General features: G+C 44.7%; 4 protein-coding genes across 6 annotated transcripts in view; 3 read left to right on the top strand and 1 right to left on the bottom strand.

Moving 5' to 3' along the window:
- Positions 1 to 4,221, top strand: part of rai2 (retinoic acid induced 2) — a 4,812-nt gene extending 591 nt beyond the window's left edge. Inside the window, exons 1-2 of one of the 2 annotated variants that reach the window (XM_019878369.1) lie at positions 48 to 210; positions 1,434 to 4,221. In XM_019878369.1, the coding sequence (XP_019733928.1) occupies positions 1,472 to 2,899 (1,428 nt within the window). In that variant the 5' untranslated portion in view covers positions 48 to 210; positions 1,434 to 1,471 and the 3' untranslated portion in view covers positions 2,900 to 4,221. Of the gene's footprint in view, positions 1 to 47; positions 211 to 1,433 lie in introns of those variants that run through there. The other variant, XM_019878368.1, reaches the window with a different exon arrangement.
- A 1,871-nt stretch (positions 4,222 to 6,092) lies between these two features.
- LOC109520835 (Scm polycomb group protein like 2) lies at positions 6,093 to 21,198 on the bottom strand. The gene is made up of 15 exons (XM_019878349.1): positions 20,877 to 21,198; positions 19,764 to 19,885; positions 19,611 to 19,667; positions 19,404 to 19,474; positions 18,829 to 19,063; positions 17,813 to 17,901; positions 17,486 to 17,729; positions 16,907 to 17,172; positions 16,605 to 16,704; positions 16,330 to 16,533; positions 15,293 to 15,457; positions 14,683 to 14,811; positions 7,225 to 7,431; positions 6,833 to 6,993; positions 6,093 to 6,538 (listed from the first exon to the last, which is right to left on the bottom strand). The coding sequence occupies exons 2-15, from the start codon at positions 19,783 to 19,785 to the stop codon at positions 6,413 to 6,415; spliced, it is 2,076 nt and encodes a 691-aa protein (XP_019733908.1). The 5' UTR covers positions 19,786 to 19,885; positions 20,877 to 21,198; the 3' UTR covers positions 6,093 to 6,412.
- LOC109520836 (uncharacterized) lies at positions 8,050 to 11,853 on the top strand. 2 transcript variants are annotated; one of them, XM_019878350.1, is made up of 3 exons: positions 8,050 to 8,353; positions 8,455 to 8,603; positions 10,420 to 11,853. In XM_019878350.1, coding segments are annotated over exons 1-3 (1,182 nt in total). In that variant the 5' UTR covers positions 8,050 to 8,351; the 3' UTR covers positions 11,451 to 11,853. The 2 variants fall into 2 exon arrangements, 1 of the variants encoding a protein (XP_019733909.1); XR_002169241.1 differs by having other exon boundaries at positions 8,052 to 8,353; positions 9,264 to 10,503.
- The window catches only part of LOC109520833 (cyclin-dependent kinase-like 5), a 29,705-nt gene continuing 26,618 nt past the window's right edge, over positions 18,270 to 21,356 (top strand). Inside the window, exon 1 of the mRNA XM_019878345.1 lies at positions 18,270 to 18,580. The gene's annotated coding sequence lies outside the window, so the exon portion shown is untranslated. The remainder of the gene's footprint in view (positions 18,581 to 21,356) is intronic.

Here is a 21,356-nt window from a genome sequence, read left to right as displayed (position 1 = left end):
CCCCCAGTTACTGTCAAAGTCGTCGCCCTGGACGCCCACGACGGCAAAAAAAAAATGTTACCTTTGACGACAGCAAGTTCGTATGTGACGCAAAGCATGATGTCAAATAGTTTGTTTGGAATCACAAAAATATTTTATTCGCATTTTTGTTTACGTTACTATTTATGATTCTAGAAATTCAGTCATGTACCTGTCCTTTTATTGACACAAGTAACAGTCATGTGTATGTATAATAGTTGATTTTAATATGTTGATTTTTAATTATGTATAATTTCTTTAACCAAAACTGTTATTTTTTTGAAAGTTCTGGTTTAATGGTATTTATAATTCATTTTTGTGAAATGGAGACATTTAATAAAGTAAGAAAAGGTCAAACATGGACGTAAATTATTGATTTGGATACAAAACAATTCTTTTTATTATGTGTAGTTAATTTAATTATAAATTCGCTCGTATGCGGTACAGTTTATGTCAACATATTCTGTCTCATTTTTAACATTATTGTTTTTAATTAAAATGAATAAAACAGTTGTTTCACCAAATAAGAGTTCAAATGAGGATGTATAATAGTAAATTAGGATAATACACGATTAAAATAAAATCATTATACTTTAATTTTTTTTTTAAACAACGTAGTTGTTAGTCATCTTCATAAATGTTTTTATCTCATTGGTTGAGCAGATTGTATAATTGAAGAACACACGGCTCGAAATGACCAAACTATGCACTCATGTTTATGTTAGCTTTGGATGCCGCATTATGTAATTTGCACCGCAGCCTTCCCTTTTCTGTTTTATGGCTGCCCACAGTCTCCTCTTGGAGGAGCGTCTCATTCGACCAATGGATTCAGTGCAGATCGTTTTTCCCCTCAGTTTTCCCTTTAAATTACACTCCCTTTGAGGCAGTTGTTTTCTTCCTGCCTGCTTGCATAAATTACATCATTGAGGCGAGGGTTGAAGGAGTCGATGGGTGGGGGGTGAATGTGGAAATAATTACAGTTACAGGGACAGTGGAGGGCTTTTTCTTCACTCAATTAGCCGCAGCACAAACATCTAACAGATGACGTGTTACCTCGGCTACATGCTTGCGACACACTTCAACTTGTTGCCGTGACCTCCGGCCTGCCCCACCAGGGGTCACCATTGTGAGTCACTGGCATGATTTTCTTGGCACAGTTTCCACACCGGGTTCCCCTTCCAGACACAACCCACCCAATTTTTTAAAATCTGAATCGAACAAGCACGTCCGTCACAAAGATGTCGTCCATTTGTATGTCCCGTTGCCGCCCTTCCCCCCAGTCATGAATAATTGACCCGTGTGTCATCGGATCTTCCACTCGGATCTTGACACGCAGAGGACAGGCCGACGTGTGGAAGGCTACCAGAGACGGGATTGTTGAGCCACCAAAACACCTCGTGTGTTTTGTGTTTCAGGTTTTCCTAGAAGGACAATGGAAGCGTGAAGGCACTGAATGAAGACTCAAATCCTTGGAAATATGGAAACATCTGATGAATTGGCCCGTTCCGATATGGCGGGAGAAGCGGAAATTCCAGTCAAAGAGGACCAAGGCGTAATTCCGCCTGCTTCCCAGGAGTCCGGCGGCACAGTGGGATTAAGCAAGGTAGACCTCGCAGAGACGCCAGGGTCAACGGTGGGAGCGGACGCCGCCGGCGCTCCACCGAGCGGCGTGGCTGTCAAAATGGCCACCACCGTCCTACATCCTGTTTGTCTGGGAGACAACCCACTGATGCTACCCATCCACCTCCAGATGGCGGCGGCCCCCGGGCCCCAACTGGGTCCAATGGGGGCAGGGCCTTACTTGCTGACAGGCCCCAACCAGGTCTCCCTTCCGCTGGTCTTGGATCCCGCTGTGATCCCACAGAACAACATCATGTGTCCCAATCCGTTGTCTTTCCTGGAGCAAAAAACAGCGGCGGCAGCCACGCAGGATGCCAACCTGTTCTCCCTCCTCCAGAACCCCGCCTTTGCCGCAATTCTACAGGATCTTTTCCCGCCCCAGACCGGTCCCGCCACCTGCCAATCTCTTGGCCCCCCATATGTCCCGCCCACCTACTCGTCCCCCTTGGCCCCACTAGTCCCGCCCGCGACTCTCCTGGTCCCGTACCCTGTGGTCATCCCGCTGCCGGTTCCTTTGCCGATCCCACTACCCATCCCTGTTCCCCAGACCGAGGACTCCAAGAGCAACCTGCCAAAAGCCATCTGCATGGAAACCAAAAGCACTCAGACTCCCAGAGAGCAAGACGCGGTGCAGAAAAGCTCGTCCCCGCAAGTTCTGGACTTGTCTATGCGAGGACCATGTCCTCTCGAACCCAAACAGGAATACCTCAGTCCACAGCTGCAAGATGGCGTGCTGGACTTGTCGGTACCCGCTGCCCAGAAACACCACGCCCCGTCCCGCGGTTCCATGCGGTCTTTGGAACGTAGCGCCAGTCTTGACTCTAAGATCCTGGGCAGTCTGACGTCTTTGGACTTCACTCGTCAGCACAAGTGGATGGTGGATGGTGGTGTGGGCGGGTCTTCCTCCCTGGGGCCGGCGGGGTCGCCCAACCTGGAGATCGTCGGCACCCCACAGACGGCCAAGGTCATCGTCTCGGTCAAGGATGCCATCCCGGCCATCCTCTGCGGGAAGATCAAGGGCCTCTCGGGAGTGTCCACTAAGAACTTCTCCATCAAACGAGACGGGAGCCAGGGGAGGCCGCCCCAGCTCTTTGAGGTGCCGCCGCCCCGGTCTCCGGCGTCCCAGCATGGTCCCAGCGCATCCCTTAAGAAGGTCCACGGTAAAAACAGAGCCATCAAGCTGAAGAAAGTCAGCTCGCAGGAGATCCACTTCCTGCCCATCAAGAAGCAGAGACTGGCGGCGCTCTTACCCAGGAAGTAAGCGACGGCGACCCCTCGAGGAGCCCAACAATCACTGGAACACACTGGTTACACAAAAGCAGGGTTTGCTCAAGTGCACACTCAAGGGCTTTTTCCTTTTTTACATATGCCTTACGTCCACGTTAACGGCACTACGGGATATGTTTCACTGTTTCCAAGGCACATCTAATCGTAAAAAGTCTGCCAGAGGGGACTTTTGGGTGAACTTAAAATGCATTGCAGTTGAACCTTGTCAACGCACATGTCCAGCTGTTCATTGTTTCACTTCTGTGTGTACAACTTGCCGTTCTCTAACAAGAGACTCGAGGTCGAAATTCACAACAGGTGTTAGGTCCATGAAAACTTCCAAGGCTATCCATGTCTTTGCCTTTCTGTGACTCTTCCAGTCTCCCCGTTGAAACCTGTTGATGTGACCTTCTTGGATCGGTGGCTACTTTCCCCCCGAGAACATCCTGTCTGAAGGCTCCTTTATGGCCATTGATCTTACCGTGTCATCAGCAGGTTGCAAAAAACCGGATGAGTCCTGACCAGTGGGGCAGAAGTGGCAGTAAAACAGGCCCGAAACTTTATACTTTAACTTTAACTTTATAGTGTCTTCACTGGGTTGCAACAGCGAGAGGCAGAATGGAAGAGTCAAGGAAAGGCATAGAAGTGTATGTCCTCGGAAACGTGACTTTTTAAAGTCCTTGTTCGAAAATGGAAAACCGTACCAAAAATTCTGACACATTGAACACCTGGACATGCGCATTCACCTTTTAAAGGTTTTCGTGCATTTTTGGTTCATCATGAAATGTCACCCCAAAGCCTAAATATCCCTAACCTCTTAGGATGAAGTATATTTCAGCGTTTCCCAACATTTATTGAGCCAAGACACTCGTTTTAGACAACAGGCTTAGCACCAAACCAAAATGTCACTAAAAATGAATCCTTGACAAGCTTGTCTGAATTTACTCACAAATTGACTTAGTCTGGTGAAATGCGGGCATGTCTAGTTGAGCACAAAGCTCTTATTTAGTTGTTTTGCTGTCACTATACGTCACCGGCATCAATAGATCAACAAAACTTGAGCAATTTACCACGACGCATCCTGATGAACTGATTGGGAAATCACTGATCAATATGACTGAGTTTGGGACAAATCCATAATTTGCGCTTTGCGAAAGCCCACTTGAGAAGCATGTGGCGGCTCCATTGGGTGGCGTTTTCTTCTTCTTAGTCTTTTTTTTTTTTTTTTTAATTAATCCCAACCGATACGCAAGTTGTACTTTTTGTAACCTGACTGTCGGTAATGCGAATTTGTACTTTAACCAAAAAAAAAAAAAAAGTGCTCTTTAACTTTGAGCACAACTTTGTTTGGGAGGTGATTTTGTTCTGATGCCATGCCGTTAATCTGTATGCGTACGTATGTGAGTTATGATTAGCGTTAGGGTTAGCGGTGACGCTAACGTGGCGGTTTGTTTAGCTTCCCGAGTGCACTTTGTGGTTGTAGTTTAGTGAACAAGAAGAAAAAGGCGACAGGGTTTTGTGCCTGTTGGATTGTGATTATCTTTGTGGTGAACAAATGAAAGCCTTACGTACGAGCTCCGTATTTATTATAATTTATACTGTACATTTTCTCTTTGTTTGATCTGATCGACTTGGCTAATTTATTGTTTGTAAAAAAAAAAAAAATAATAATAAATAAAATATTTATACAGCGTGTAAAAATGGAACGGATCATGCGAGTGACTCGTTTTGGCAACCCCTAAAGCTGTGCCACAAATCACAACATTTGTTGTGTGATTTGCTTCTGAAATACTTTAATAAAAGTTCTTTACATCGAATGCGTGTCCTTCTTTTCCCCTCAGCACAGTACAGTGTTTAGTACACTGAATCTGCATTTTTTTAAAATTTTTTTGGGATCAGATCCTTTGTCATACCTCGTTGCTGTTTTTATGTTCAATTTCACAGATTTCCTCCCCACCTCGCTTCACCCTCTCAAAAACAGCAAAATAAGGTATCGAATACTTTAGGCTAGGTTAAAAACAAAACCTTATCCCAAATCGCAAATTCACTGTGCGCGTGTTTAAAAAAAAACAAAGGGCTGGCGCTAAAAAAAGACCACACGGACCTGAGAGATGTCGCTTGCAAGAGCGCCGCGTCGGGGCAGTATTTTTTTATTTCAAGTTATATGTAGGCTAAAAAAAAAAAACGATCATTTACAAAATGTACATTCCGCCGCACGCTAATCGTAGTTAAACCCAGGAATGGTGCGCGAACAAGTGTCAAGTCAAATTTAAGCTCGTTGAGGAAATGTCGGACTGCTTCATGACCATGTGGTGAGTTCATTGTTAACATCAGGGATGGGCATTTGACCACCTTTTAATCAATTGATGCTTCATTTTTCAAAATGATGTTTATATTATGAATGACTAAAAATTGTGTTTTGTTTAAAAAAAAAAAAAAAAAATCATTTTGTTGTAAACAATTGACGTGGCTTACTACGACAATTGACGTGGCTGACCACGTCCAAGAAATCAGAATATTGACCCATATATATATATATAAGGCGCATCGAATTCTAAGACGCACGGTCGGCTTTTGAGAAAATTGGATGGTCTTAGGTGCGCCTTAGAATGCGAAAAATACGGTAATACTTGAATATGCAGAGCTTCACTTTACTCAGAATTGTTTTAAATCTTTCAGGCTTACATCTTTAAACAATTGTTTGGACAGAAAATCATAAAAGCTTTGTAACAAATAGCCAGGCTGTCATGTTCTTCTTCAGGCTGCAAACGTGTTGAGTTAATCAACAGCGCCTCTGTGGGTGACAGCCAAGAAGATCACTCCAATCAATTAATATCCCTCCCCCCACCCCCCATATAATTTTTATGTTACTAGATAGCAAACATACTAGAAAGTTTATTTATTTAATTTATGCTCTACAACAAAAATGCATTGCAAACATTGCGCAACAAACACCTCATATGTGAGCTTCGGAACTTACAAATGTGCATTTTCACAGATTTTTGGGGGAAAACCAATCGTCTGCCATACGCTGGAAAAACTCAGGCCAAAGCCATGCCTTGACATAAAAAATATTGGTTTGGCACCATTTGGCGGCATCTTGGTGGCAAGCAACTCCGTTGACCTGAAGGGAGGATCTGCATTTCGTCAGGCTTGTCAAATGGGAAAAAAAGTGCTATGATGTTATCTTGTGGCAATTACAACCTTTTTTTTTTTTTTTTTTTTAGATAGAAGGGTCAATGAGTTGCAGATATTCTCTACTTGCGCGGCTGGGTTCCGACTCCCCACCAACAACAGGGGTTCACTTTAGTTGATGATGGTGCCCATCCCTTGCCCGTACGTTGTTCAACTAGACAAAGGTGTGCGTCCACGTAACGGAACGCATCGGGAGACATATTTCATTCTCTGTGGAGGACCGCGGATAATAGAAAAAGTCATAAGAACGCTATGGAGGAGGCTGGAGATCCTCTTGTTGCGCTTGATGTCAGTCACATGACCTGGTTGTGGGTCACACTTTGCCCTGCTTGAGCCTCTCAATGTGGTGGCACAGCTTAAGGGCGGGCCCCAACTTGAGGCCCATGTACTTCATGATCATGTCGCTCCGCAGCAGCATGAGCGCTTTGCCGTCGATCTCCTGAGAAAACACACAGACACACACACAGGTGGAATTAGCGGTTGGAATGCTAATAGTGCTGTTTTCAATTACAGCTAAAGGGATTTGATTTTTTTTCCATTTGTGGGGTTTTAAGAACATGTTTTTTTTTTAATTTGGGGTAATTTTTTTTTAGGGTACGAGACATCTGGGTAACAACATTTAATTTTCGTATTTGTTTTGGAAAAAAAACACCATCGGCTAACTTACCCTTTTTAAAAATAACAAAATCAAATAGCAATGCTAACTTTTTCAGAAACTGAAAGGCTAACTTACGTGTTTCCGGAATAATTCTGCATGCGGCGCCAACGTCGCAGGGTCGGCATCCCTCACAAACTGCATGACCTCGTCTATGGACCAGGACGCCGGGTTTTTGGTGGGCGTCTGCCGCCCTTCCCTCTCCGTGGCGCTGCTCTCTGGGCCAGTGGTGGAGCTAGCTGCAGCCCAATCAAAACATTTAACGGAGAAACAGGATCGTGACATTGGATTAATTTGTGGATTAGACTTTCTATTTTCAATTAGCATTTAAAAAACAAACAAACACACAAACTGAATCATTATTTAGCTATTTGTTTTTAAATAGGTGCCATGGTGTTAATAAAACCAAACAAAACAAAAAAATAAAAATAAATAAAAACCAATCGGCCGAGGAAGCTTCCGCGGCACACCTTCAACGCGCCGGAGCATCTGTGCCGACACCAACTCGGCGGGATTGGAGGCGACTCGGCGCGGGACGGGGGTGGCTCCGGAAGGCGAGTAGCCGTACTCGGAACGACTACGTGCCATCAACGGCCGAGGCGTCGCGGAGTTGGAAGCGGACCCCATGTAGCGCTGCTCCTTCATCAGGACGTTTTCTTCGTGCGGCAGTGTCTCGGCTGCAAAACACGCAAAATGTTTCATGATAACCGCAGAACAGGGAAATATACTACACATTTGAATTTCAATCAAACTGGGTTTCTGTTTTAACTCTTTCAATCCACAAGACGTACTTGTACGCCTTTTTAAAATTAGGCCCCGCCTACCAAGGACGTACTTGTACGGCTAAGTCTTTTTTTTTGCGATATACAAAGGAGGGTGTGATGCAATCTGAATGAGAATAAGCCGTTTGTATTGTAAATCATGTAAAAAAGCGACCAGTAGGTGGCAGTGGTGCCTCACGTGCTTGAAATGCACGCATTTACAAAAAGCTCTTTTTCTCCGTTTTTTGCCCAGGAATCGCCATTTTCATGAAACTTAGCCATTTTGTAATGCCGATTGCTGAAGAATGGAAAAAGGTAGAAACAGATTTTTTTTCTGCAGAAAGAAGAGAGTCCAAACTTTATTTTGGTATGCTCCATATTTATATAGCATTAGAACCAAATATTCTGTGGGCCTTGCAAACTGGGATTGAGGGGGTTGCCCCGGTGAAAATGGCTGGGATTGAATGAGTTAAGTATTTTGGGATTTGTACGTCTGATTTTGACTTGCTGTGCAAAAACAATAAACTAGGGCGGGCGCTAGGACCTGGCGTGTTGCAAGACAAAGTCGCTCATTGGCTCCAATGGCCAGTTGGCCTGAGCGTCACAAAATTTGCATTTCCTTTTTCAAAAGACTGCATCTGCGGACAGAAGGTTGCCAGACGTCCGACCATTGCACAAACGATCGCCCGTCTTCCGCGCGAAGCCCGAGCTGATGTCATCAGGAGTGATCAATTGGAAAAAAAACCCATCTCCGCATTACGTGACCTTGGAGGAACCGTGAGGACAAAGACGACAAAGGCTGCCATCGCTGACACTTGCGAACTCAAGCGGGGGAAATGTGCGTGTAATGCCATAGAATTAGAGCCACGGCAAGGTTGCATGCTTACAATTCTCAGCCACTCTCTCGGAATTATGCCCATAACTGTTTGTTTGTAACAGGCGGAAAAATGTCAAAAACGCGCGACCCAACGAAGCTGCCTGGCCACTGGAATCAACGCGGGTGGCCGTACCGTTAACCGAGCGCCGCGAGCGGCCTCTGGCACCGACCGAGGCGCTTATGGGCTCCAGCCGTGTGGAACAACGAGGAGGTCAGCGCACACCGACATGCCGATACAAGAAAAAAAAAACGCATGGACAATACATATTGAAATATAATAGCGAACATGACACACGGAGCTGAGGACGGGCACACGCACACACAATTCCAAGTAAAAATGTTTAATCTCCGAATAATCATGTGGAAAAGTACGAAACCGCCTTGGTTTATTCAGTCTCTTTGTTCATCTTAATGCAGGTCACTGCTCAAGGTGAATCGTGTGTCCCACAGAGAGAAAGGAACACGTGAATGCTAGGCATTTTTCTCGCTCTCGGAGCTAAGAGGGGGGCGAAGGGGGCCGGGGCGAAGGGGGCTTAACCCATCTAACCTGTCGATACAAGTGTGTGTGCGTGTGTGTGTGTGTGTGTGTGTGTGTGTGCGTGTCTGTGTCTGTGTCTGTGTTCCCTCGTGACTTCACTTATTTGAGAGGTTCTCTCGTTTTTTTTAAATAAAAGTGTATTCAATAATGAATTAGTCCGAAGGTAGAAATTTGGACCCTGCTGTCCAATCGCGGTAAATGGTCAAATGTTCGTGTCCATTTCCATGCGCACTGTTCAGTGTGACAAAAATGCCCAAATGACATACGCCCGCCTCACCCCCGCTGTTTACATCCAAATATATACTGTAGTTGTGTTCTTTCTTTGTCTTTCAGACAGAGAAGGAGTCAGGTGAGTGATTTTGTGTTGCTGTTTTTTTTTTTTTTTTTTTTTAATTGCGCACATGCATTTGAATAGATTGCCAGTCCACCAGTATTGGATGGTGCCCTCACATCAGCCGCCACCACCACCACCGCAATGTCTACTTTGATTTTGTTTTTCAAATTTGAAGAAAATTACTTTGGACAATATAATCCAACGCATCAATCATTTATGTTGGGCTTTTATATCTGACATCGGAAATTATTTTTGTATGCACTTTTCTCATGTTCGTTTCTGTTTGCAACTCACTCTTGTGGTGTTTGATGATTGTTTGTAGCACACCCGAGCTCGTAAGTGTTTTTATGATCTTGCGCCTCCACAACCCACTCCTATTTAGTGAATGAGAGGACCGAAATGGTTTTCTTCATTGATTCGAGCATATCTTTGTCCATGCATGTGAGTGATTGCCATATGCTAGGGCTGGGTGAGATGATGAAAATAAAATCTCTCGGATCTATGATTTTTGTAAGAGAAATATTCATGTTCTATTTTGCTTTGTTTTAACTTCAAAATAAAACGAAAGCAGCACAGGGAGGTTCCAGGCTCAAGAGCATCGCTTACAAAGTCAACTTAAAATTTAAATAAATGAACAGCTCCCCGAGGTTTACCCAATTTGAAGATGATCCCTTATTGTCTGGCAGCGTTTTAAAGAAGGCAGACGCTGATATGAGTCAGAATTGCAAATATCGGCCCGACCGATAATTGCTTTTTGCTTTTATTCCGGCAAACTCATGGGAAATTTCCGGTAAATTCTAAAATTCAGATTATTGGGGGGGGGGGATGTCATTGACAATTTGATGACGTGTAAATGGAAAAACTTGGACGTGGGGGGCACCGTAAAACAAGTTTCGGGATTACTTGCATGAAAGTCAGGATTCTGCTTCATGAATTTTCTTTAAATTCCCTATTAAGAGCCAACCTTCTATTTTGTAATTCGTGGTTCATTCACATACATGTGCAAATTTGCCAATGGCGGGACTAAATAAAGGTGACCTCATCCAAGCTGATCTAATTAAAAATTCCCAATCATTGTCATGGGTAGTTGCCAACTTTGAAAAAGCCCAGAATTTTGCAAGCTCATTGCTGACATCCATTGTCTGTTATTTTTAGATGGGCCCTCACAGCCGAGCGGGATCGCAGATACCGCACATCTGCTGGACGCCGTGCGAGACGATCGCGATCTACGGGATGAGGTGACCTACTCCTCGCCACTTGACAGTAAGGCGTTTTGGCTGCGCGACCACAATTATTCGTCCACGCGGGCCGCCCCGGACGCGGGCGCTCATGAGGGTGAGCACTTCATACTTGAAAATGACCAGGCTGCTCTGGTCCACACGGGTATATCCATGGAAAAGCTGCTCATGCTGGTGGTGAAGGTGCAACATTACGCCAAGCGTGGCTTTCCGCTGTCTGTGCGCTCCCAAGTAGTCATGACACTAATGACGCTCAAGACCAACCGACCTCTGGCCGACCTGAGCAGGTACTTCCACACGTCCGAGAGCACAGCCCTCAAAATAGTCTTATATTGGATCGACATGCTGGCCAAGGTCCTCCGCCACTCCATCCCGTGGCTACCCAAGGAAATCATCCAAGCGACCATGCCCAACGAGTTCAGGGAGCGGTTTCCCAACATGACCTGCTTCGTGGGCTACAGCGAAAGCATCCTGCAAAAGCGTGAGGGTCGCTGCCCGTCCACCACCGTCAAGTACCTCCTGGCCGTAGCCCCGTGCGGCCTGATCATGTTTATGTCGTCCGCCTACACTGGGCGCCGCGACCACCGTGACATGGTGCGGGACTCGGGATTACTGCACCTCCTCATGCCGGGGGATGAGGTCATGACTCAGGGGGGCTTCGCCATCAAAGAGCTGCTCTTTGAGCGGCAAGTCAAACTGGTTGTGACGTCGCTGGGTAAAAATGACGGCCGGCCTGCCTCCACTTCCCCCTCCTCCTCCTCCTCCTCCTCCTCCTCCTCCACCGACTACATTGCACACGCCGGAGATCGCATCCAAGGCGCCATTCAGCACTTAATGACTTACAAGATACTTTCGCAGGGAGTGCCCACTACGTTGGCACCGCACATAGACAAGATTCTCTGGATCTGCGCTGCTCTGACCAATCTGAGAATTCAAGTTTTAAAGTAATGCAACATTTTTACCTCCAAAACCCTTCAGGTCTTCGGGGATACCCGTGCCTTTTTTTTTTTTTTTTTTTTGATTGTTGAAACCAAAAGTGCCTGATTTTGTGCCAGCCAATTCCTGGGGATCGTTTGAATGCTGGTGAATTGTTGTGATGACAACATTCCAAATTCCTGGAGGGCCTAATTTGCGCATGCTAATGAGAATACAGTCATACCTCAGTTTTCGACCATAATCCGTTCCAGAAGGCTGTTCGAAAACCGAACCTACGCTCTTTTTAAAAAAAAAACATCTTCATTGAACACGTCTGCTCACAATGGAACGCTACCCGAGTAAGCGTCACTTCTTCGTGTAAGGAAGACGAGAGGAGTCAAATGGTGCATTCAAGTGCGCTCAGTTTGGTCAAGAACCGATTTTCCGGTTTTCGAACATCTGTTCTCGAACAAATCGGTTTTCGACCAAAAATTGAGTTTTTTATGCCTCGGATGATGACTGAATTTTGGTTCTCGAACAAACTGAGCATACGTGAATGCACCATTTGACTCCTCTCGCCTTCCTGACACGAGGAAGCGACGCTTCCTCGTGTCGCTTTCCATTGTGAGCAGACGTGTTCAATAAATATTTTTATTTTAAAAAGAGCGTGGTTTCGGTTTTCGAACAGCCTTCTGGAACGGATTATGGACGAAAACAGAGGTTTGACTGTATATATTTTTTTAATGGAGGTATCTCACTGAGTGGCGAATGCTTGCGCACGTCGCGAATTCTGGGTTTTCATCAGGGTTTGTAAAACGTCGCAAGGATCGAGCATTTCTGGGCTACCAGAAAACCAATTTGCGGCTGCGAACATGAAATTGGCCACACGTTTGTTTGCATGACATCTCTTGGTTAAGAGGTTGATTATGAGGAGAAATATTTGAAGAAGGGAACATTTCTTGTTAATCTGGCGCGACAACACACAAGAATATTTATCGGGCATCTGCAATCTTGAGCCTGTGAGTACATAAGGAACGAAGGGAGAAGTAGTAGAAGTGCAGGAACAAAAAAGAACAACATAAATATGAGATTGTTTTCTACACGCTAGATGTTAACTTTGATCTGGTGTCTGTGACAACACCCATGAGGAAAATGTCTCGTTCGTTAAATCCATCGCCGTCTTCAGATGTCATTTATGTCAATTCCATCCATCCATCCATTATCGTGGACCACTACGCAGCCACTTCAAACCTCAAGAGAATAATAATAATAATAATGATGGCTTGGATTTTGAAAGCACCGTTCAAAGGAACCAAGGATGCTAAATTAACTCATTCACTCCCAAAGACATATTTGTCTTTTCAGACTTGACACATTCAATCCCATGTACTTAGGTTTTCTTTCCTAGCTTTTTTTCCCCAAGACTGAAAGTCAGTTTTTTTCCTTTTTTAAACGGGTCTGAAAATGGTCGGTACTGAATGAGTTAACTAAACTTAGCGGGCTGATTAAAATTTTAAGCTTGAGCCTCCTTAGTGGTGGAGTTTTGAAGATGATGATGTTTATAGTGAAGACCAATGTTTGTTCACCGATAATCTCGAAGAGGTTTCGAAGAAAAATGTTGAGGTGTTCTGTTTTTTTTCCCCCATCCATTTCCAATTACGCCCCACTCGATACTTGCGCACACTGATGTTTAGCAGGCTACTGATAGGCCCCCGATGAGTCGGAATCAGTGCACAACTGACGGCCTTGTTAAAATGCATTGGCGTGGAGTGGGGTTAAAACTCTCCAAATTCTTTAAAATACATCGATAAACATTCAGTTTGTATTTTCCATTTCAAAAAAAAAGGAGGGGAAATGGGGCAGGGGTTCTGGGAGGGGTCACTTGAGAATTTTTGGAGGGGGGGAGGGCGTCCACACACTTGCAGGTGCCGAACCGCTAGTATGCGGGGGTCTACTGTACTACAATCTAGCATATGAAGTGAATCAGACTACTATGAAGTCCACTGCTTGTCAGCTTATGAGGAATGGGGAGAATGATTTTTTTTTTTTAAGGTAAAGGGATACAGACGCGTTAATAGAAATATCATATTTTCTGTTCTCTAGTTTGTCACCTCTTTTAAGTGGTGACCACCACGAAATAAGTGTGCTGTTAGTTCAATCAATCACTGTCTTAAGTCATGCATGCATTAAATTAATTGTGGTAGAAGCTACATTCGTCACGTTCCCGCTAGTACTGAAAAGACGAGCAAGCTACATATATATTATTTCCATATTGTATGTGTGAATATAATTTCCGTTGCTGCTATTTATAATTTCCAATGTGTGCTTTTATGTTGTAGAAGCTTTTAGATTTCATGATTCAAAATTTGTTTTGTTTTCACTCGTTGTCCCAAAATGTGCCAGTGCTGATGCAAATCACAAGAAAATAATCCAAACATCTCAGATTTATAAAGCACCTTTGAAGGGACCCAAGGACACTTGACAACACTCACCTTGGGAGTGCCAAATAATAGGATGTCATGTATAAATAATAGGAAGACTTCTACTCAACATGTGTCAGCCAAAGCAAACTCACTTTTTGCACTAGTTGCAATGATGCGCCCAACTTTTTTTTTCTTTAGCGCGCCAGCACAAAATAATTTTCCACGGCATCACGGTTTTATAGGTACCCTATTTGATTGAGACAAAAGTTCTGCTTGTCTTTTTGGGCAAAATTGAAAAGGTAAATCATTAAAAATCTGATGATGATAAAGTTCTTGTTTTGAATCACAATGCTACAAGTCCGCTAACTTACTCAAAAGTATTTTGCATTGTGCAAATGACTCTTAAGAATGTTGAACATTGCCAATGAAATATAGAACAATAAATAAAAATATCTTGGATAAATTATAAATATAACAGACTCGTGCTCTCTTTGCCCCCAAAAATGCACTTCAGCAAATATTAAACATCTGGTACAGACAGAAACGAAGACTTCCCTCCTTCCCCCCCTCAAAAAGATGGTCGCACTGGTGCAACTTTTTATTGTTATTATTCTTATTATTGTATTTCTTTTTGTTTTTTGGGGACATATCACTGAAAAATTAGGGTTTCGGTCTCGAGCCCTGATCCAAAGCCATTGTTTGCTTTGAGCACCTTATGCGCTACATAAATGTACTTCTTACTTTTATAATAAAGTAACATATGCTCTGTGAATTCATGTTTCTCGTCCCGTTGTTTTTATTTCCCGACGAGACATTCTCATGAGAAGGAGGCCGACAAGTACCTTCCGAAGGGTGGACGTCTGCGCGTACATGTTTGGGCGACAGGGGCGCGGCGTACGGAGGCGAAACCCCGGCCAGGCTTCGCTTGCCCGCTCGGGTCAGCGAGGGTGAGTCCAGCGCCTCCTCTTTGACTGAAAGTAAATAAAACACGACCACTTGTGTGACTTAACCTTGACCGTGCTTGTCACTCAAATCACTCATAACGATGATCCACAGAAATGAATTGAAATGCCATTAATCTGACATTCATTCATTCAAAAAAAAAAAATAATAATAATAATCTTGAGGATTGTTGTCTGCCTCGAGTACCCGTTTATTTGGCGTGTACTTTTCAGAAGTCAAGCCAGCCACAGCAACACTTATTCCTGCTATTCAAATATAGCTTCCAAACAAACTTAGCTTACCAGAGCAGACATTAACATCAATGCCTTGGTACGCTTTTATTTTGAAGTTGTTCCCAGCACCACACGGTGGCTACCTTGACTGGTCTTTCCGACTGCATTTGGGGCCAGTTTATATTGCTGTCACCAATATCAATATAACATGACCCCCAAATCATATTCAATTGCTAATAAAGGATGCTAAATGAATTCTGCCGACGTGTACGCTTACCTGACTTGGTCCGATCGAAAGAAGCGGCGTAGTGGCTGAATGGCTGGCTGCTGAACAGGTTGTCGCACTGCAGGTGGCGGCATACCGTTTCCAAGAAGCGCAGCACAAAGGCGGTGCTGGAGGCCGACGGCAACTTGACCACGCGGACCCCCCCGTCCGTTCTCACTGGGAACAACACGGTCGTCTCATTTGTAAGATCATCTTTTGATGCCGGGCGGGGAACTTGCAGAATGTGTATGTATGTGCTTGCTTGGTGCTGCTGTTTTGGTGAGCAACTGGGGTTAGTGAGCAATTACATCAAGTGAACTGGGGTAAAGACATTTGTTTCCATTTCCTTTCCCAGTCAGTCTACTTGAGTGAGGCGTCTAGCGCGTCGACCTCACAGTGCAGAGGTCCCAGGTTCAATTCCAGCTCCAGCCTCCCCGTGTGGAGTTTGCATGTTCTCCCCGGGCTTGCGTGGTTTTTCTCCGGGTACTCCGGTTCCCTCCCACATTCCAAAGACATGCATGGCAGGTTGATTGAACACTCTAAATTGTCCCTAGATGTGAGTGGGAGCGCGGATGGTTGTTCGTCTCTGTGTGCTCAGCGATTGGCTGGCAACCGGTTCAGGGTGTCCCCCGCCTACTGCCCGAAGACGGCTGGGATAGGCTCCAGCACCCCCCGCGGCCCTTGTGTGGATAAAGCGGATCGGAAAATGGATGGATTTGAAATGGGCATCACGCCCTGTGGTGTGAATGTAACCCAGGTCCTGCCATGAATAGCAAAATTAGACAAGTCCTAAAAAAGGTTTACAATTGCCTAAATGCCACTAGTAGGTGGCAAAGCACTCCTTTTTCCTAACTAAAATTTGTCAGCTCTTTCAATTTATGAGTTGCTCGGCATCAAATGCCACAAGATGGGAGCAAAGCAAAACTTGTATTGCTTTTATTGTTCCGACCTACAGGTTCGGGTTACGGCGCCACTGTAGTAATGGAATTCTGTTTTAAAGTTGGCTCGTGTGAGTTAGAATCGGACCGTTGGACTCGGTAATGCATTACCTCTGACCACCTTTCCACCTCCCGAGTGCGTCTGTAGAGCGCTGAGCAACACTTTGGGCTGGTACGCACAGTCTAAACAGGACTGGACCACCTGCTGGAGCACCGAGTTGACCGGTGCCGGGCCGAAGTGGTCCGGCAGTTGCTGCATCTGCTTGCGGTCCAAGTGTGGGCCACAGTTTGCATGTTTGTTGACATACACACACGCTGGAAGAGACAAGGAAAGAAAAGTGAGAGGAGGTTGCAATAAAAGGCCGGCTAGGACGTGATGTAGGCACCTGTTGACACCACTGTAGGCAAGCTGGCGGGGCTGCCGCGTTGAACCTGGATGGCGGGCGCACCGGAATGCGACAAGCTTTGGAGAATCTTGGATTTTCGCTAGAAACACACAGGTGGTGACAGAGATGAAACCTGATGTTCAAAAACCTGAGTCCAGTACAGTAAAGCCCTTGTTTGCGCTGGCCAATGAATTAAAATTTAATTGTGATTTTGGCTTCTCGTAATCATAAAAAGGAGGCACCAATTACGAGCATTTTTTTCGCTACTTGTGATCCCCTGCAATTATCTTAAAGAGTCTCACCCTGCTTCCGGGTTTCGGGCCTCTTTTCTTGTGCGGCCGAGGCGTGAGCTGGACGTCGCGAATGGCGCCGCTGCCGTTCCGGGCGGCGGCTTCGGCTACGGCTTTGAGGAGGGCGAGGGTCTCGCTCTTTGGTCGGCGACCGCGTACCCCCTTCCTGACAGGCAGCCGGGGCAGCGGGTTGGGGAGTCTGTAGGGGGCTTGCAGGGAGCGCCTGGTGGGCTTGGAAGGCGACGACGTCAGGGTGGGCGGGTTCTTCGTCAAGGTGACTGCAATGCAAGCGCAACACCAACAAAGTCATAATCTCTATTTTTGTTGACTTTGTTTTGAGATCGTTTTGTTTCATATTTTGTCATGTTTTCCCCCGTGTCCTTTTTTTCATGTCATGCCGACTTCTACTGTTCTCATCAGCCCTGTTCCTCGTGTCTACCAATCAGCTCCCTCCAGCCGCAAGTCTCGTTCGTCCAGGTGTGTCTTCTTGTCTTGTCCAGTTTACTTCTATTATGTTCCTTAGTTTCTTTCATTCTTGGCCACCATGTCACCTGTGTGTAAGGGTTATGCGGCCATTGCGGAGACACTTACCGCTGTTGCCGGGCGGCTGCAGGCTGTGTTTGGTCAACGAGCACCAGCCCACAGTGAAGATGTCCCGCGAGTCGTACTTGCACCAGTAGTCAAAGGCGCCTCTCCAGCCGTCGAACGTGACGAAGACCTCATCGCCCATCACCTCGCCGATGGTGGCCGGGCAGATGAGGTGGGGGTTCTTCTTGTCCACCGCCTCCAGCTTCATGCCGGCTTTGAAGCTGTTCTGGGGGGGCCTCTGAGGCTCCTGAAAGTGGAGGTGATGTCATTGCAGCAACTGCATTGAAGTTTTAAGATTGTGCATATTGGCGGTCTTTGCGGGAAGGAGACCTTCTTGAAGGCCGCCGCGGGAGCCATCTCCGCTCCATTCAAGGTTTTCAGCAGGAACATCGGCCACGAGGAGGCATTCATGCGAAATCCTGCAGAATGACAATCACTCCATGAAATTGACTTGATGTGGTGTTATGCTCTCATTTCATTTTGTTAAATATGTTGTGATTCGGGCGGCCTGGTGTCCAGTGGTTAGTGCGTCGGCCTCAAAGGTCGTGGGTTCGATCCCGGCTCGGGCCGGAGTTTGCATGTTTTCTCTGGGCCTGTGTGGGTTTTCACTGGGTACTCCAGTTTCGTCCCACATTCCAAGCTGATTGAAAACTATAAATTGTCCCAAGGTGTGAGTGTGAGTGTGAGCGCGGATGGTTGTTTGTGTGCCCTGCGATTGGCTGGCAACTGGTTCAGGGTGTCCCCCCCGCCTACTGCTCCAGCACCCCCCGTGACCCTTGTGAGGTTAAAGTGGATCGGAAAATGGATGGACGGATGTTATGATTCTTTTTTTTCTTTTTTGGGTGATACACCAGGTTGCATGTCATGTGACCCTCATCAGGGAATTGCCCTCAGGTGCGCTGTCTCTAATTAATAAAAACAGGTGAGCCCAGGTGTGCAGGTGCCCACTCAACACGGAGGAACTTGGTCGTGTGTCATGTGCCAACTTTAACGTTGTGTAGAAATAAAACTCTGCTTATGAAAAGGCTTATTGACTGAGCTATTTCTTTCCAGTCACCTGGATTTTCCTCTGCCTGACTGAGACTTGGACTGGTGCCGGTGAGTACAGAGGCATGCTGTAACTATTACCGCCAATAAGATCACTTATTGTTAATTGTGGATTTTAATGTTTGTGTGGTGTCCCAAAAAACATTGGCAAAGGACTTTTTGGCTCTTTTAATTTAGTGCAACGCATTGTTGCACTTGTTCATTTTGGTCAATCAGTCTCAAGTTTAAACTTAATTTTTTTTTGAGCATATATCATTATACCCCAAAGTCAAGCTAATGTGGGAGCACGACTGTCTTACCCAGAGGGGGCTGTAGCATATCTCCGTTCTTCTCGCAAGTGCCGATGGGCTGGATGTCGGAGGAGTCCACCAGCCTCCAAAAGTCGTTGCTGTTGTCGCTGCCGTCCAGGCGTAGCCGCAGGCGCACCCCAGTCAGGCCCATGACCGTGGCGATGCACACCGACGTGGCATTGCGGGGGTCGTGGGCCTCCAGCTTCATGCCAACCTTGAAGTCGTTGGACGGTGGGACGTGAGCCTGCATACGGTGACAAAAAGGAGCTAAGAATCCTGTCACTGCTCTGTTGCTGACCAAAACGGCAGCACTTGAACCGTCTCAGATGCACTACTGATTAACTACAAATGTACTACTGAATAACTAAATGTAGTAATAATCAATGTTATAAATGACTAAATGTACAAAAGGTTAACGCTGCGTCTAGACGAGGTATAAAAGCCACTTAGAAGAAAAAATGCGATTTAACAAATATATAAATAAAATGGGCCAGACCCAAAACCGCAATGAATCACCCAGGCCTAGTTTTGGCTGGCATAAAAATAATTATAAAATAAAGAGACATGACATAATAAGATCGTACCTGACGGAAACAACTCGGTGGCGCTGGCAACGAGGACGTTTCTTTTAGATATTCTTCCCAGGCAAAAGACTCTGAGGAAAAGGACACATTGATGTTCACTTCAAAGTTTACTGAATGTACATCCAATCCATTTATGTTCATTGCAAACACTTCTTTCATTGTTTTACGAAAGATTTAAGTAGGAAAAAATTGCAAAGAGTTACTTGCCTTTGGTTACCTCTGTTGTACCCGCTGTTTGTTTCTCTTTTTTGCCATCCCTTTGCTCTAGATCGGAATTAAAATCAAAGGCTTGAGGTTTATGAGTGTACTTGTCAAGTATCAATAAATGAATACAGATTTCATTAGTGTCTTGTTTCTTGCCTTTTATTTGTGTTTTCCCCATGATGCCTGCCTGGTGTCCAATGGCAACACTTGATATGGGGGCCACTTGGAACCCGCAAAGCTGCTTCTTTGTCTTTCGCTTCTGCTTCTGGCCTTTTTATCTTCGAAACAAATATTCCAAACATGAAAATACAATCACAGGCATGGGCACAAAAAGGTTGCAAATTTTAAAACATGTTCATCTCTGAAAAGACAAATTTTGAATTTAAGTTATGCAATTAAAAACTTGAAACAGTTCCAGAATCAAAGGGTTCATTATTATGCATATATGTAACCACATTTTGGTAAAAGTAACAATTTTTCTTGTAATATTTCAAATTTATTCTCAGTTCAATTATTTTTGTAAAATGGCCACTTTTTAAATATTAGAACTTCATTTTGATATTTTTGCTTAGTTAAAATTATGCCCTTATTACACCTTTACTCCCTGATATGTGATTTGATAAGATGAACATGTTTTGTTGTAATTAACTTATTCTCACATTTGAGTTGTATTTTTGTAAAATGACCACTTTTCTAGTATGCTATAATTTTATTTTTCTAAAATTATTCATGTATTGTTGTAAAAAAACGGTATTTTAGAACTAACTTTATCATAGTAACTTAAAGTCGTTAACATGGTATGGTGTAAAAACTGAACCTACGGTCCGGTAGAGAGTATAATTATGTAACATTTCAAACGTTTCCTGTGCTGCCAGTTATGTAATGAGAAAATATGCTCATTTTAAATCAGCCAGCTCACGTCCATATGTTAGCCAAGTGTTGTACTCACAGTTAAAAAAAAAATTTGAAATTTATTACAAATTAAAGGCGTCCGCGAATTATGGACCGGACACGGCTATGACGTATAAATATTACGCCATACACAGTAGCGCCAGGTAATAGCCGGAGCCACTGTGTTGACAAGTTAGCCGCGCTTGCTAACGAGGTTGGCTAGCTTTGCTTTTCTTTTTTTTCCTTCCTCCTTTTTTACCGTAAGGAGGGCGATATCATCCCCACTTCTATCCCGACCAATTTGCCTAACTCCTCTTTTCGTGTTTTATTTGATAGTCGCTCTTTATAAGTGTCATTTCGTAAGCAAAGTTAACTTACCGGTTACGCCTTTATTGGGAAAAATCGAGGAAAATGTAAGCACTTTTTTTTCTTTTCCTAATCGCCAGCTGCCATTTTTTTTCCCTCCACTGTTTTGTGAGCGTGTGTGGGACACGCATGTATTATGTGCTAAAGATCGGACGCTTACGAGACACTGAACGAACATTTGATTGGATGAGAGGAAGACTACGGCCAATGTAATTTGGGAGATCTTCGAGCGCAGAGCCAATCAGAATCTGTTTTTGTTAGCGTTATCCAATCATGTTCCATACATGTCTCCCTGTGCAGTTGGGTTTCTGAAACGAGCCTACTGTCGCTCCTGGTCGTAATAGATTTTTTAAAAAGTCGAAAAAATACTGATTTGTAATGTATTCATTCAGTCCAATAAAATAATAATAAACACCGAATTCCATTGTAAGAAATAAATGCATAGAACACAAAGATAATTACGTCTTTTTTTATTTTGGGATATTCCACTGA

Source organism: Hippocampus comes, unplaced genomic scaffold, assembly GCF_001891065.2.
Source record: "Hippocampus comes isolate QL1 unplaced genomic scaffold, H_comes_QL1_v1.1 scaffold562, whole genome shotgun sequence".
NCBI classification, from domain to species: Eukaryota; Metazoa; Chordata; class Actinopteri; order Syngnathiformes; family Syngnathidae; genus Hippocampus; species Hippocampus comes.
Note: the sequence above shows the minus strand (reverse complement) of the source record. Positions and strands in the feature narration are given on the sequence as shown.